Genomic DNA, 14,908 nt, shown 5'->3' on the forward strand with positions numbered 1-14,908 from the left:
TCAATCTCCTAGCATTGAGAAACTCAACAGGAAAGAACTTCACTCCACTGTGCAGTTTTGCAATTTTCTCTAAGGTCAATATTACATGTGGAATGCCTAATGGGAAATTGCTATAAAAATGGCAGCTAATTACAGGTTAGTGGCTAAAACAACACTCTTCTCTGGAGAGCTTGTGCATATAGGTTGAAGGATAAAATAGGGCTGAATGGTATTTGATTTCTTTGTGTTTATCCAAGTCACTGGCCCAGGCAGGAAGGTAATATATGAAAAGGGACATTTTTGGAATAGCTGTTTTTGAATTATGCTCATGAAATACACACTGTGCTGAGGAGGACATGTGGGAAAGCTACACTCTGACCGCATGACTAATTTTTAAAGCCTCGCCTAGAGAGAGTTTCCCCCAAGAACACAGCTGGGCTATTCCTTCGTGGACCGAATGTGTCAATTCTGAATTGAACTAAAATGAAATTTCACTCCATGATAGCAACGTGAACTGAGGAGTTAGACCCAGCAGCTAGGGTATTATGTAGTAGTTCATACACCAAGAATTATTATTTTATTAACTTTAAGAACATGTTTTACATAAAAACAGGCAACATCAAAAAAGCTCAGCTAATAAATAAACATATCACAGATGACTTCATTCCACATTAACCTACATTTATTAGCTTAAACTGAAGGATTAGGAAAAAATCGGATCTCATTCCACCTTTAATCATAGACACAAATCATTTGTAAGTTATTTCATTAGGATTCTGAAAATCAAAGATTAACCTATGCCATCTGATCCATGCAGCAAGTGATAAATTCAGTATTTTCAAAGGAAACATTGATTTTTTTTTCTTCTTCCTATCAAATTGAAACCTTTTGGAAACTTGTTTAAGTGCAAGTTTCCAGTCCATCTTTTTAGTATGCATGAGCAAAATACTATTTAATTTCACACTCAACTAATCTTTTAATAATTTTCTTTCAGCCAGAATGAAAAAGGCTATTATTAATTTCCTAATAAATTTTTTTTAAAAAAGTTATTGAGGATATGACTCTAACCTTGGACCAGTTTCAATTTCTTTTTATTTATTCTGAGACTACATCAAAGATTAATGTCAATGGCAAGTGAGAAATTGTCCCTAGGGAACTATTCAAGGTCTTTTTCTTACCACATTTGATTGAATTGGAATGAAATGACATTATTAGAGTCTTTAACATCACTTTTATAATTCTACTTTCTTTTAATACCAACAGTGAAGGCTTTAGAACTATTACTTTAAATTAATAAAGTATATCACAGACAAAAATATACAATTTTACATTAAAGCAACATTAAGGGTCTCAGTTGACTAAAAAAGAATATTAAGGAAATTTACAGATATAGTTTAACATTGGAGATTGCTTTTCCTTTAGGGAAAAAGAATGAAACTAGATCTCTCATTTGTCTCTATGGGCAAGATATTGCAAACCTCATGATCAAAACACCTGCCAGTTAGATGCTCACTCACTGAAAAAAATCACCACACCAGCCTGAGAGTAGAAGCCAACAGCAACAGAAAAACAAACAAAGACACTCCAGCCAGAGGCATTCTAAGCTTCTACACTGCATTTCCTGTTTCCCACCAGTTTATGACCCTTAATGTTACTGAATGGATGGTTGCATATTTGAGATGATTAAAAAAAGACTGGCTTAAAAGCACCTCCTCCTTCAGTGTGTAATTACATACAAACTAGAGATTCCATCTGACAGTCTCAAGGACCCCGTTTGTAACTGTTCCATGCATAAGCACCATTGAGCCAATTTTTAAAGCACTTTTGCAGTAATCAAATGTTTAGTGCGTCCTCAGGTTTCATTGATTTATTTGCTTTTAAATAAAGAAAGTGTGAAATGTGTTATTTTATGCTATCCGCATCTGAATTGACCAAAAATGTTACTTTTGGAAGTGCTTTTAGTCACTATTTTTCCCCATTGGACTAGAACAGCTTCATGAAATTTGATGATTAAATAAGGAAATCCATATATCTGAAGAAGCATATATCTGACCCTCAAAACTGCATGCAAAGTAAGGGTCTATTTGAGTGTATTTCCCCAAACTCCTAAGGGAAATGGCAGATCACACGTGTGGTAAAGGCTGATCTTTGAACTGACCAAGTTTTAAAAAAAAAAATCTTTGGACAAAAAAAAAGAAAGAAAAGAAAAGAATGTAGCAGTTTACAAAATGAATAACTTACTAATTATAGAAAAGATACGTTATCTACATTGGATGCTAGGTGATCCATTAAACATATCCACAACAAAGAAAATACATCCAAATGAATAATGATGTTAAAACTATCATCCAGGATCTGGGTATTTTACAAAATTCTGAAATCACAATTAAGAACACATACTGGATTCTTCTTTTTTTTCTCAGGAGAGTTGGAAAGAAGTTGGGAAGAGAGGGAAATGAACCTTCACTCTCTGGTACAGACCCTGTATAGCAAACTTTGGCCTGGGGCACATTTTTATGGTCAAATTAAAAACCTTTGAGAATAGGAGTTTATCATGGAAATGCTGACAGATCCTTACCCAGAGAAGGGCTAGGGGCAACACAATAATATTAAGAAAGCTCTCCTTCAGCACAATCCAGCTTCGACACAGGGGATAGAGTTGTCTAACCGATGCCGTTGGCCAGCAAACAACCGTGATTTAATATGCTTGAGCCTTGGTATACAGTAGCGCTGTGACCCTCAAAGTCAATTTTTCTTTCTTTTTTTTTCCTCCACTGAAATATGCCTCAAAGGGTAAAGGATTGCAATTTTAGCCTTCATTCATGGATATATTGCTTTCTTTCAACAATATCTGAGGGGCCTGTTAACTACCACCGGTGGGGGTGCTGAGCAGGTTGCAGGAAGGTTTCATTGAATACAAAACACAGAGTGTTTTCAGTAGTTTATTCACATTTTTTTTCCTTCTGCTTATTTTAATATGCACCACGTGTAAGTTAGATGAGGGCTACGGTAAAAACATTTCCAATGACTGTAATCTTACTTTTCCTTCTAACGATCTGGAGCAAATCACATATTCATTGACCATGATGAATAAAATGATTTCTGCTACAATATTGAGAAAAAAACGTGTTCATTAACATGAACAGTTCTCATCTACAGAGATGATTTACACGATGCAAATAATGAAGGAGTTCTTCCTCAGTTAGTCTACTATTGAACTGAAAAGATGAATCTTAGAATTCCCTTGAAAATATCATATGGTTGGTCATATGTCAGTAAAGGAAAGACAGTTCCCATCACCAGGCCACCACCATAAGAGCTATATTCAATACCTGAAAAAAATATGGAAACACTTGTGGCGATGAATAAATTGGTAATTACGGAGATACACTGCCATAATGGTACATATTTGTTCTATGATAAGTGAAATAAAAAATAAGATCAATTTGGTTATAGAAATTCCTTAAAGAACACCACCACTTAATTATTTCAAACTTGAACTATCCCAAGAATGTCGAGAAAAAAATTAGAAAGCACTGGTTAAAAGCAAAGCAATCTGGATACACCAACGTCATCGGCATGCCTTGTGCTTGTCTATTAACCCTCTGAGTACATCTCTGACATTCGAGATCTTGGTAGCTTAATGCTGGAAAGATTCCATTCCATCTGATTACTCAATATTTCTACTTGACAGGTCACATTCCACTGTTTATTCAGCATAGATCACTCCAATTCTACAGGGAGGCATCGGGATCCTCATGCTGCATGGTCCCTGCATTCTTCTGAGCTGCCTCTCTGCAGCATGCTGAGAAACACTCCAGAATTCCCCTTAGATGATAATGGAAAAAGGCCTGAGACATGCATTGTAGTTTCTATACACTGAATACTGTAGCAACACATTTTACGCCCATGTGTATTGGGGGGAATTCAGAGGGAAAAAAAAAGGAAAACAACAATCTACTGCAAGTAGGTCTCTGCCATAGGATTTTTTTTACATTCACATATTTAGAGTTGAGGCCAAGCTAAAAACCTACTCTTTCACCTTGAAACGGCACTTCACTTAATAATTTCAGAGAAAGCAGTAATTTCAGACCAGTTCAGTATTCTTTACTAAAATGGAATCAACCTATACACTGACACACTTCCTGGTATTTTGTGCCCCTTGCCCCCCCCCCCCAAAAAAAAAAACAATTCAATTGATTTGCTGGTTTATGCTACTTTATGATTTTAGGTGTTATAATTTATGGATTGTCTAAAAGGAGAGAGAGAGGGAAAATTAAACCCTTACTAAAAGTGGAAGAGCGAAAAACCTAGGAGTCTTGTGTTGCAAAGGCAATGAGATGTGATTTGATAATCTATCAGAGCATAGACCACAATTTAAGGATTGAAGGGTAAAAAGCAGCAATTGAAGTTCAGTGTGAATTTGAAAACAAAGAACTCAATATAGAAATGTAATTCAGAAATTTTAAGACTCTGTGATATTAAAGTATATTCAAAACTGAGGAAATAAGTACTGCTCAGCCATCCAGATGCAAATTTCATGAGATATCACTCACTGATTATTCTCTGTATCACAGAGCTGAGCAAATCTTAGGAGGACATTTGATTTGGGACCCTGCCTCTCTTCCTCTCTGAGTTCTGCAGTAATGAACAGGAAATGGTAATCCCCTGTTCTGAAATGGGATATGTTCCAGAAGAAACCCAGGCCTGCAGTTTCTCCTACCAGTGAGGGATTTGGTAATAGGAGTGGAAATTCGGGTCTCACACAGGACTTAGTCCAAAGACAGGAAAACAAATGTTTCCGCACACGGTTAATGATAGCGGTATATTAAAAAGAAAAATCACCTTGGGGAATGGAATTTTTATCCTTAGGGCCATCTTCTAGGTGTTATATCCTGCTCTTCCAGAGAGACTATATAAAGGTACACATGGAATTGGTTTAGAACATTCTGGATTGTGTTCCTACCATGCTTTCTCCTCAGCCACCTTGCAAATCCCTTGCCTCTAGCTCCACTGTGCCCCAGCTCTTCCATGAATGGATGTCATACTATGTGTGGATTTCACACTGATGACCACAGAACCATGAAAAAAAGCAGATGAGAAAATGTACAGGACCTTCTTTCCTCTTTCCATTTGAAATCCCAGCCTTATTGAGCACCTGGCAATTTATTGCTCTTTTCCACCAGTTGTTTCTTTCCTGTAGATGTTTGATACTGAGCAGACAGACCCTCCCTCACCAAGCACAAGATAAGCCATGGTGATCCCTGGAGGGTCTGTGCTGGCACTAGCAGCAGCTGATGTAGAAGCAGCATTTCTGAGGCGTCACCAGTACATCTTTGTATGGAGACAGTTTGCGGGGAGAGGGCACCGACAATTTCCTGGGTCAGGCTGTTTGCCACAAACCCAATTCCCTCCACTCCCCACCATGCAGGCCTCACTGCAGCAGATGGTTATACTTCTAAAGAAGAAAAAAAAATCCCTTTCCTAATAGGATCATGAAGAGGAAAGAGGGGTGCATATGCTGAGTTATAAACCTGCCATGTTCTAAACCCACAGAAAAGGACAAGCAAGAGATCATTCTAGATCCCCTTCTTGTCCGGACGTTTCAGCATTTTAATAACACCCCTTGATCTGCAGCAGAATCAAGAAACATCCAAAGGCCTGAAAAATTCCCCAGCAAGGATTCTCAATAAAATTCTATGCACTCAGAGGGTTAACATGTGCTATATTACATACTGCAGATCCTAACTTGACTGATGAAAACATTCATTGCTTCTATGTTTAAAAAAATTGGCAAATTAGCTTTAACCCTTTGAGGACCCTATTAGCAGCAAATTACCATCTTCACAAACGACACGTGCCATCTCATTCAGTAAAGGGAAATCGCTACAAAGAGACCCGAAAACACACTTTCTCTTCTGCCATTCAAGCATTGAGCGCTAGATAGATCAGATGAAACTGTTTCACATAAATTTTGGGGAAAAAATCTCAGAGTCTCAAAGGGTTAAGCTAGGACTTTGAGTAAAAGGGGCTTATTAAAAGGGTGAGTTGGGGGAGCGAACAGTCTCGGAGGAGCTCGGGGAGTAGTCTTCCGATTCCGAGTTGAGTTCTGGCGGAGCTGGCTGCGCCTTGTACCGGCTCCTCACATCCTGGTTGCGTCTTCGTCGGAAAACCTGCCTCTCCTTATCAAGAGCGGTGGTCTAGCAGGGGCATAAAATGAGAAAGAGGACAATTAGGCCGAAGGCAATGGCAGGAGGAACTCTTTCTAGAACTTCCTGAAGTTGGAAAGATATGCTGGCCAAGTTAACCTGTCCATTATGGCTCATGTTTGTCAACAGTCGCCACGGTTGGGGAACTCTTTGCTCCCACAAAAGGTGCTCCTTAGAGGACCTGGTCATGACATCTGCAGACACAGGCAGGATGGATGATGTCACAGGTTGGAACTCTCCCTGGACCTACCCAGGCTCCTGCCACCTCCACATCTATTACCCTGGGTGGCTCCCAGGCTGGCCAGGGACATCCCTGTGGCAAATGGTAGTCTCAGTCTTTTTGTGTGTGGCCTGTCGGGATGCTCCCCGGGCAGCCCTGATCAACATGCAGCTGAGGACAGCTGAATAATAAGGATGAAAGGTGATGACGTTGCTTGACATGAAAACAGAGCCACAAGCTCACTCTGTTCTTTTAGCACCCCCTTCACTTCTAAATGATTAATATCATTATCTATTATTTTATCATCTATTGATGAGGAGGAGTGTCTGAATATCTGAAATTGAGCATGGCTTTAAATGCAAATTAAACCAAATGGAAGCAAAGTTCACTTGGCAACGTTCATTTTCATCCTAGCATGTGGCCGTTTGTGAAAACTGTGATTCGCTTTTGTAGGTGTTTCAACTCCTAGCTCTATGCCTCATTTTCCAGAGGAAACCTCAGATGATCCCCAGGATGTTATCTGACTACAGCTCTGGAAGTTATTACGACATCAGAATGAAGAACAGCATGACTTCATCACAGATTTAATGGGTGTGGGGAGGAATGGGGTCATTATAGCGAAACCTTACACAGAAAGCAGAAGAGCAGGTACAAAGCCTGAAGAAAAATATAGAACACATATAAAAGTCGAAGGCGTGCTTGTTTGAAAGTCCCTCTTTAAAAGGATGTAGCCTGGAGGTTATTCTGCTTTTAAGAGATTACTTTTCCTCTATAGGGATATATGCCTCCATTTTTTCCTCTTGAAAATTTACTGTTAGCTTCTTCAAAGAACTGAGATAAATTTATAGCCAGCCTGGTTCTGAGAACACAGTGAAAACTAAGCCCCTCATACAGTTGTGGTATAGCATTTAGAACAATCTTAGATCTAAAACGGAGCAATCAAAGTCCCAAAATGAAGTAATAAAGAGAGAAATAGAGACAGAGTGTAGAACCAGTATAGTAAATGGCTTCATTAGCCTGAACCGTTCTACTTTAAAAACTATCCACACACTGACTAACAGTGTTACAAACCAATGAGGACAATAAACTTTAATAACTCACTTCTCATTTCACTAGATAGCTAATACTGTGATTCAATAACTAGTTTGTTGAAATGTCTACCTTTGATTTTTCTACTTGTTGAATTTTTAAGGACCCTCATATATGTAGTTCTTTGTCTTATACTCATCGATTTTATGATATTTTCAGCATCTTAAACCTAAATTCCTAACTTTATTTAAAACATTGTAAAGTTACAACACATGGTATTCTGCTTTCAAAGCAAACTGAACATGTTCTGTTTGTGTAGAGTTGAATGTTTGTAAAAACACAGATGTCTATTTAGTCTGACTTACATAAAAAGCATTCTGTTGTTAATCAAAGGGTAATATAAACTCTTCTCCTGGTCATAAAAATAGTTCTATTTCTACCTTCTTGAGGAAGAAAAAAAAGTCACTGGTGTTGGGCTGAATTCTGACTAGTGAACACAGGCAGTCAGATGTGGAAAAGGAAAGCACACAGGGCCTGTGGCCAGGAATGGCATGTCCTGCCTGTCACTGGCTGTGAGAACCATTCACTCAGTTCTCTCATCTGTTAAATAAGGACCTGGAAAAAATTTTTTTCCCTTCCTTGAAGAGTTGCTGTAGGTAAAATGGATGTATAACTGCTTTATAACACTCAAGACTTCCATAAATGTAAATTATTAATTTTTTATGTAAATGAGTATTTTTAAATTAGGTAACTGCAGGTCACAAGAAAGGAATGCAAAATTACAATCTAGAGTACTTTCCCTCCCTCCCTCACTACATTGGCACTGTCTTGATATTTAATATATCTTTCCATTCAATGATTCAATAACTGACTTGTTAAAATTGCCACCTATGTTTCATTCTTCTTGTTGAATTTGTATAGACTTCATAGATGCTCTTTTTGGTCTATACCCATCAATTTTATGATATTGAGGAAAATCCACTCAGTTATCCAAATCACACTCTTGGCTGCAGTCACTGAAATAGGACATTTCTCCACAAATACCATATTTCAGTTTATGCAGAAGCTGGTGACCTTAATATTGAGCCCATGCCTGGATGATCTCATTATTCTCATTTTCACCTGCATTTATTTAAATCCTTGGAAGGGCAATCATATTCTCTTTGTTACTTGTCCCACTACCAGAGAACTCTTGTCCTGTTCCTGTTTAAATGGTCAGTTCTGCCCACTCCTGCCAAACTTCCTAGTTAGCAGCTTTCTAAATGTTCACCTCTGTAGATGAACTTTCATGCTCAAATGCTTCTGAACTTTCAGTTGCATGGTTTCCCAGTATTCTCATGACACTTATTCCTGGAAAGATACCTGGGTCATGAGCACGTGTCATGGATTAAAGGTGGCTGTTTCTATTAAATCTATAGACTTAGAGTTGAAAAAGGCTGTATAATGCTTCGTTGTCCAATGCTGGCTCTGCACAGTCAGGGAACTGAGGCCCAGGCATGAGGAGAGACTGGCCCATGTTGTATTGCTGACTGGGAATAGAACTCACTTCTGAAGAAGGCTCAAGCAATTCCTTCCCATTTACTCTGAAATCTAGTGGAACAGAATAAAATGAAGTCCTTGCACTTCAGTAGCTCCCCCCTTCTCCGATTCCATCCAGAGTGGGCTGAGAAGACCACAGGGACACCAAGGGCCAAAAACAAGGGTGTTCCCATGCTGCTGATCAGAGAAAATTTTCTTAGGAACAGTAGGTCAGGATCCACTCAGTCCAACCATTCTAAATATAGGGATATGTAAACTCTTAGGGAGATTTTGTTCTTGTGACAGAGATGCAGTTTCCTACCCATCCAGGTCCTTCTAATAGTTTCAAAAAAGACTGTGACTAACGTTGAGTGATCCCAACTGATTTACTCACAAAGATGTTGGAGAGGGTTTCTCTGTCCACAGGCCTCTGCTTCCTGGGCTACTCTATTCTCAGCTCTGTGGACTGGTTCATTTTACAAAGTTCTTCCTTCTCTGTTTTTACAACGTCTGGTATGTACTGCTATTACTCTGCATCCTGCCTCCACAATCAAGTCTGTTTTCTTCACCACACTGTAGGCTTCTTTGAAGGGCCAAGACCAAGCCTTGGGCATCCTCTCTGCATTCTCCACAGTTCACACAACAGATACTCCATAAACTTTGTGGCTTTTGAAATATTGGGCAGTCCAACAGAGGTCACCGATTTCTCTCTGGAGCACCGAACCCCAAGTACCTCCTGAACACAGCTGACAGGTCAATTTCCACAAGGTTCAATTTATTTACAATTTCTCATAAAGTCCAATTCCTTCTCCTAACCTTGGCAATGTGCTTACAATGAAAACTTCCAGTGTCTAGTTCCTGTTATTACTCACAATTATTCTGTGACATCAGTTGGCTTATTGTCTCCCTTTGAGCAGACACTGGATTTTCTAGTACAGAATCCATTTACTCTGCTACCTCTATTAGCCATTTTTAAAATTTCCCTTTGAACACCTCTTCACTTCCATACTCTATGATTCCAGTAAAGGTGACCCTTGCCCATCTCTGGGGGTGGGGCAGGAGTGGGTTGTAACCTAGGAACAAGCCCAAGTTAACTTCATTCCCTGACACCCATGATTGGCTCAGGTGGGGACACTATCCAGTCATAGGACACAGTGAGACCTTTTGCTGAGATTTCCCTTTTATAAAGAACCCAGCTTGGAGCTGCTTCTCACATCCTGATACCATGAGGATTTAAGATTAAAACCAACTTGGAAGCAGATTTGAAGGACAAAGGGAAACCAATCTTTGAATGAATCCATCCATCACGCAAATCAGACCCTACCCATGGACCTTTCTGGTTATGTAAACTGATAAATTAGCTTCTTGCTTAATCCAGTGTGGTTTGGGGCTTTTCCCCTTGCCATCAAAACAGTCCTGCCATAGCTCTGAGTGTACTTTAGTCATTGTCACCTCTGAATTTTGACTCAAACTGTTCACCAACCTGAAATGACCTCTCACCCACTGCATCACAGTTTTTTCCCCCCTAAATCCCTCAGGCAATAATTGTCTTGGTTTGGGCACTTAATTGCACACTGACTTCTTATTATCTTTTCTGTGCACATTTCTCCAACATCATGTAAATTCCTCTATGGTACAATTTCAAACTTCCCTACACTTTCCAGAATGCTTAGCAGACTGTGGTATGCATATTAGACATGTATTGCATACCTCTTAATTAATATGTAATTTTTAGATGATTATGTACTTTTGGAATAATGAAAACATAAAATAGAACCCCCCAAAACTCTATGACACAAAAGAGTAAGAAGTTGAAGTTACTGAGTCAATATTTATGTATGCAATTTGTTTCTAATGTCAAATTCTTATTTCAGATAAAGTGGATATTCTCTTATACTAATGCATTTACCCACTCAAAAACATCTCCTCTTGTCCAAGCTCTTATGAGAGTAAGCAGTGTCATTTTTCTTTAGAGTTTTAATTGTGGCTGTAAAGTTAACTTGCCTCCCACACCTATGCATTCACCCTTTACAACTAAATTCTGTAGCCCCTGAATACTGTTCAGGAATGAAGAATTCAGCAAGAAAATAGAACTATACGCTGTTATATAATTTTGGGGAGATACTGTCATTAAAAATGTAGTCCAACTGATACCCTCGAAGCATTTAAAACATAATTTGTCCTCTGAAGGATTGCACCACAAACTTAAATTTGGGCCCTTTCAACTTTTTCTGACAAGCAGTCTTATTCTATATTAATCACAAAAAATTTCCAGATGTTATTTTTTTTAAATTCAGAGGTACTCTACCATTGAGCCAGATCCCCAGCTCTTTTTATTGTTTATTTTGACATAGGGTCTCCCTAAATTTCCCAGGTGTGTACCACCTATCTTTGTAAAGTGAGTATGTCTTCAGGTACAAGACTTCCTAACAGGTCTTACTTTATTAGTTGTTTTGTTCATGGCTTGTAGCTTTGGTGGAATGGGCATGCATGGACTTGTGGTAGAAATCTCAAGTGTCTCCTCTATAAGTTACCACTTCATTAAGAGTTCCTGAGAGAACTGAAGACTGTGTTATCACATTTTGGTGCTAATTATCACAGGTTAGAGGGGAGTAAGAAATCTCTTGAGATTCTGATGTTGGCCGGTACCACCAAATATGAAGCTCTAACTTAGTTACTTTAAATATGTATGTAATTGTGACCACTATGCTGTGTATTGAGAAAGAACTAGTAGTTGATTAAACGGTATGGAGAAATGAACTAATATAAACCTGTTATACACAGGAGAAATGCTGTATATGCCTACCTCAAACTGTAAGCCTTTGACTATCAAAAAGTCCCTGGTAACTACTAGAGCAAGTGTGAAATTGAAGACTAGTAAAATAATGCTGGTAACCTCAGCCTATACTCAAGTGGTCACATGCATGGAAGTCTTAGAGAAATTAATATCCACCATGTTTCAATACCTGCTATAACACCAGGCATACATAAATAAAAGGCAGTGCCTGCCTAACCAGGAGAATTATTCCAACAATAGATCTATCTAATGAATTTGGCCAGTGGCCTGTTCTGTTACAACGAAATGATGTTATCTTCCACACAGTGCTTGGATATTTTAAATCCTTGTTTCCTGATATTAAATCTGGAAATTAGCATAAATTCACATGAACTATCCATCTGGTATATCCTATGCAATGCTAAAGGGAAATTTTAGCAATACAGGAGGAAGGTCAGGAAGGAATCAAGAACATGAATTGCAGCATTAGTTTTGTGTTTGCTAGTCGGAATCACACCACTTCTCCATAATGGTCTTGTCTGGTAGCTTTAGTTTAATCCCCTTGGAAACAGCAGTAGGTAGTAGTCAGGAGAATTAGCTTTTTGTCCTAGCTCAGCTAATTATGTGACCTTGGACTTGTTTTCTAACCACACAGAGCCCCAGTTTCCACACCCATAGACTGAGGGGGCGGGGCTACCACTCATGATCTCTAGGGAGACATTCACCTATGAAATTCTATGCATATGCTTAATATCACCATCAATCTACCATAATGGGTTACGTTTTTCTCTTAGCAAACAATAGGCCTTAGAGTCTATGGATCAAAGATATTTCTGTTCTGCAATACAAGCAAGATTCAAAAGGGATGTACCTCATTTTAGTTGTGAGGCAATGTTTTCTGTCACAGCAGTAATTATTGTATTTAAGTAACTGCATTTTTCAGAGGCAAACATTGACTGCTTTCCCCTTTTTGCTTTTCTTAATTTATTGCTAGCCATCACAAATAGTCTTCATTTCATTAATAAAAGAACATTATTGTGCATTTTGCCTTTTAGCCCATCCATTATTCATACTACCTAGGAGACTGAACCGGGGATGCAGCTGCTGGGGCATTAATCTCAGGAACCCTCTCCTTTGCTTACCCTCACTCTATAGGGACTCAGTTATAATTTGCTTGCCATTTTGGAAATGTTTTGCTTGCTAGTAAAATTAAACTGACAAATCGATTGAAATATTCACCTTTCTCATTTTATTGGGCTTACTGTCATGCTTATTGCAGTTCTGTTTTGTTTTGCTTTCAGATCCTTTGGGGGCCTTGGCAGGATCTGCAGAGTATCTGGAGACCTGGCATGGATTTTTCCTAGAGTAAAGAAGACCATTAAAATGACAAGAGGCAGCCTGTGTGGGATGTGGTCGAGTTGCCTTCCATGCTACTTTGTAGGTATGACTCTCTTAAATACTATTCCTCATTTTCCTGGGGAAGCTGACCCTGTGCTTCTGTATCAGCAGTCTCAAACATAGGCTTCTTCTGCTGAGCCGGTTTTTAAGAGAATCCCAATTAGCCCAGGTCTACACTTGGGATTCTGATGGCTTCCCATCAGAGTGTTACAGTCACTTGGGGGTTGAACTCAGGCCTTCAGTGGACAAAATTCATATACAGCCTCTGCCTAGCAGCCCATTCTTTCCTACAGAAGCCAGAAGCTAAGTAGAGCTCTCATGGTGATTGCTCTCTTCATTCTAGCCAGGTAGAAACCACAGGGATTGTTTGTCTTAAGAAAATCTATAAAAACTTAGAACTTGTTTAGCAGGTGACGGAATAACTCCTTTTATTGCAAAAACAAATTTAGCTTTTCAAAAGGCTTACTTCTGAATTGGTAAAAATGGAATGTTGTCCTAGAGCATCTCAGGTGACTTGATTGCCCAAATTTTAAAGTATCCCAAACCCTTCAAAACACATCTATCCTGAAAATCAGTGGAAGAATAGTCCCATCTCTGGACAGTTCAACATTTCGTTCATTCATTTAACAAATATTTAGTGAAAGCCTATTCTGTGCCTGGCATTCTTCTGGGTGGTGGAGATAGTTTTAGCAAGTCCAAAGAGTGATCTAATGGAATAAGCATCATTACAGGGGGAGGATCTTTACAGAGATCATTACAGAGTTGGGAAGATCTGTCTAGGAAGGGTCAGATAGTTAATAATTTAGGCTTTCAGGCCATATAATTCTCTTATACAACTATTCAACTTGGCTATTGTAGAGTAAAAGCAGCCACAGGCAATTTGTATATGAATGTATGTGGTTGTGTTCCAATAAAGCTTTATTCATAAAAATAGGCAGTGGCCTAGATTTTGTCAATTGTACCCTAGAGGAGAGTTACTCAAACTTACATATCTTTGGGAATTTTTGGTTCTGGATACTTTAAATGAAACTTAATGTTAAAAATTATCATGAAAAATAAAAGTTGCTCAGTAATTTATCCCAGTGAGAGCATTAAAAAAAAATAATGATTCTACCTTAGTCACACATTCTTTGATCTTGAGAGAGATCAAGTTTCTCAGGAGACAGCCTCTACTCTAGAGTGGATAATTTTTTTTTTCTTGGAAGTGAGGAAAACACAAAGCTATTTTTTTCTGAGTTATTTTTTGGGCTGGGTCTGTGAAGACTTTTGTGTACATACAGCTCACCATGGGTTTGGAAGCCAGATAATACTCTTCTCCTGTTTCTAACTGGGGGAAATTGAAAATCAGAGAAAGAAAGAATATAACTTGCCCAAGGTCACTCTGCAGGAAGCAGGGCAGACTAGATCCAAACCCAAGGCTTCCTGACACCAAAGCCACAATCTTTAAATTCTTTCCCACATATTCACACCTGAGAAAATCTGAATCACAGCAAAGAGTTTGATATCCTTAACTTTGCAAAATATGGCAGGAATGAGTATGTAGGAAAGAATGTAGATGTTCACTGCTAAATCAAAAAGAGGGAAACCAATGCCAAAATTACAATACCACATGATAGTCAACCAATATGGAATCATCAAGAATCTCAGGAAATTCACTCTCAATTCAATTTATACCCAATGAATAAGGGAATGCCATCGAATTTTCTTATTTCCAGTTTCAAATACATTAAGTTAAAAATAAAGATTCATATATGTTGTTGGAATCCCCTCCAAAGGGGC

At 38.7% G+C, this 14,908-nt stretch overlaps 1 protein-coding gene across 1 annotated transcript in view; it reads right to left on the reverse strand.

The window, feature by feature from the left end:
* Positions 1–608: 608 nt before the first annotated feature.
* Positions 609–14,908, reverse strand: part of DCLK1 (doublecortin like kinase 1) — a 342,359-nt gene continuing 328,059 nt past the window's right edge. The window contains exon 17 of the mRNA XM_081291475.1: positions 609–6,179. Within this exon, the coding sequence (XP_081147601.1) occupies positions 6,015–6,179 (165 nt within the window). The 3' untranslated portion in view covers positions 609–6,014. The remainder of the gene's footprint in view (positions 6,180–14,908) is intronic.

The sequence above is a fragment of the Spermophilus citellus genome, assembly GCF_964194105.1.
Source record: "Spermophilus citellus genome assembly, chromosome: 1".
Taxonomy (NCBI): domain Eukaryota; kingdom Metazoa; phylum Chordata; class Mammalia; order Rodentia; family Sciuridae; genus Spermophilus; species Spermophilus citellus.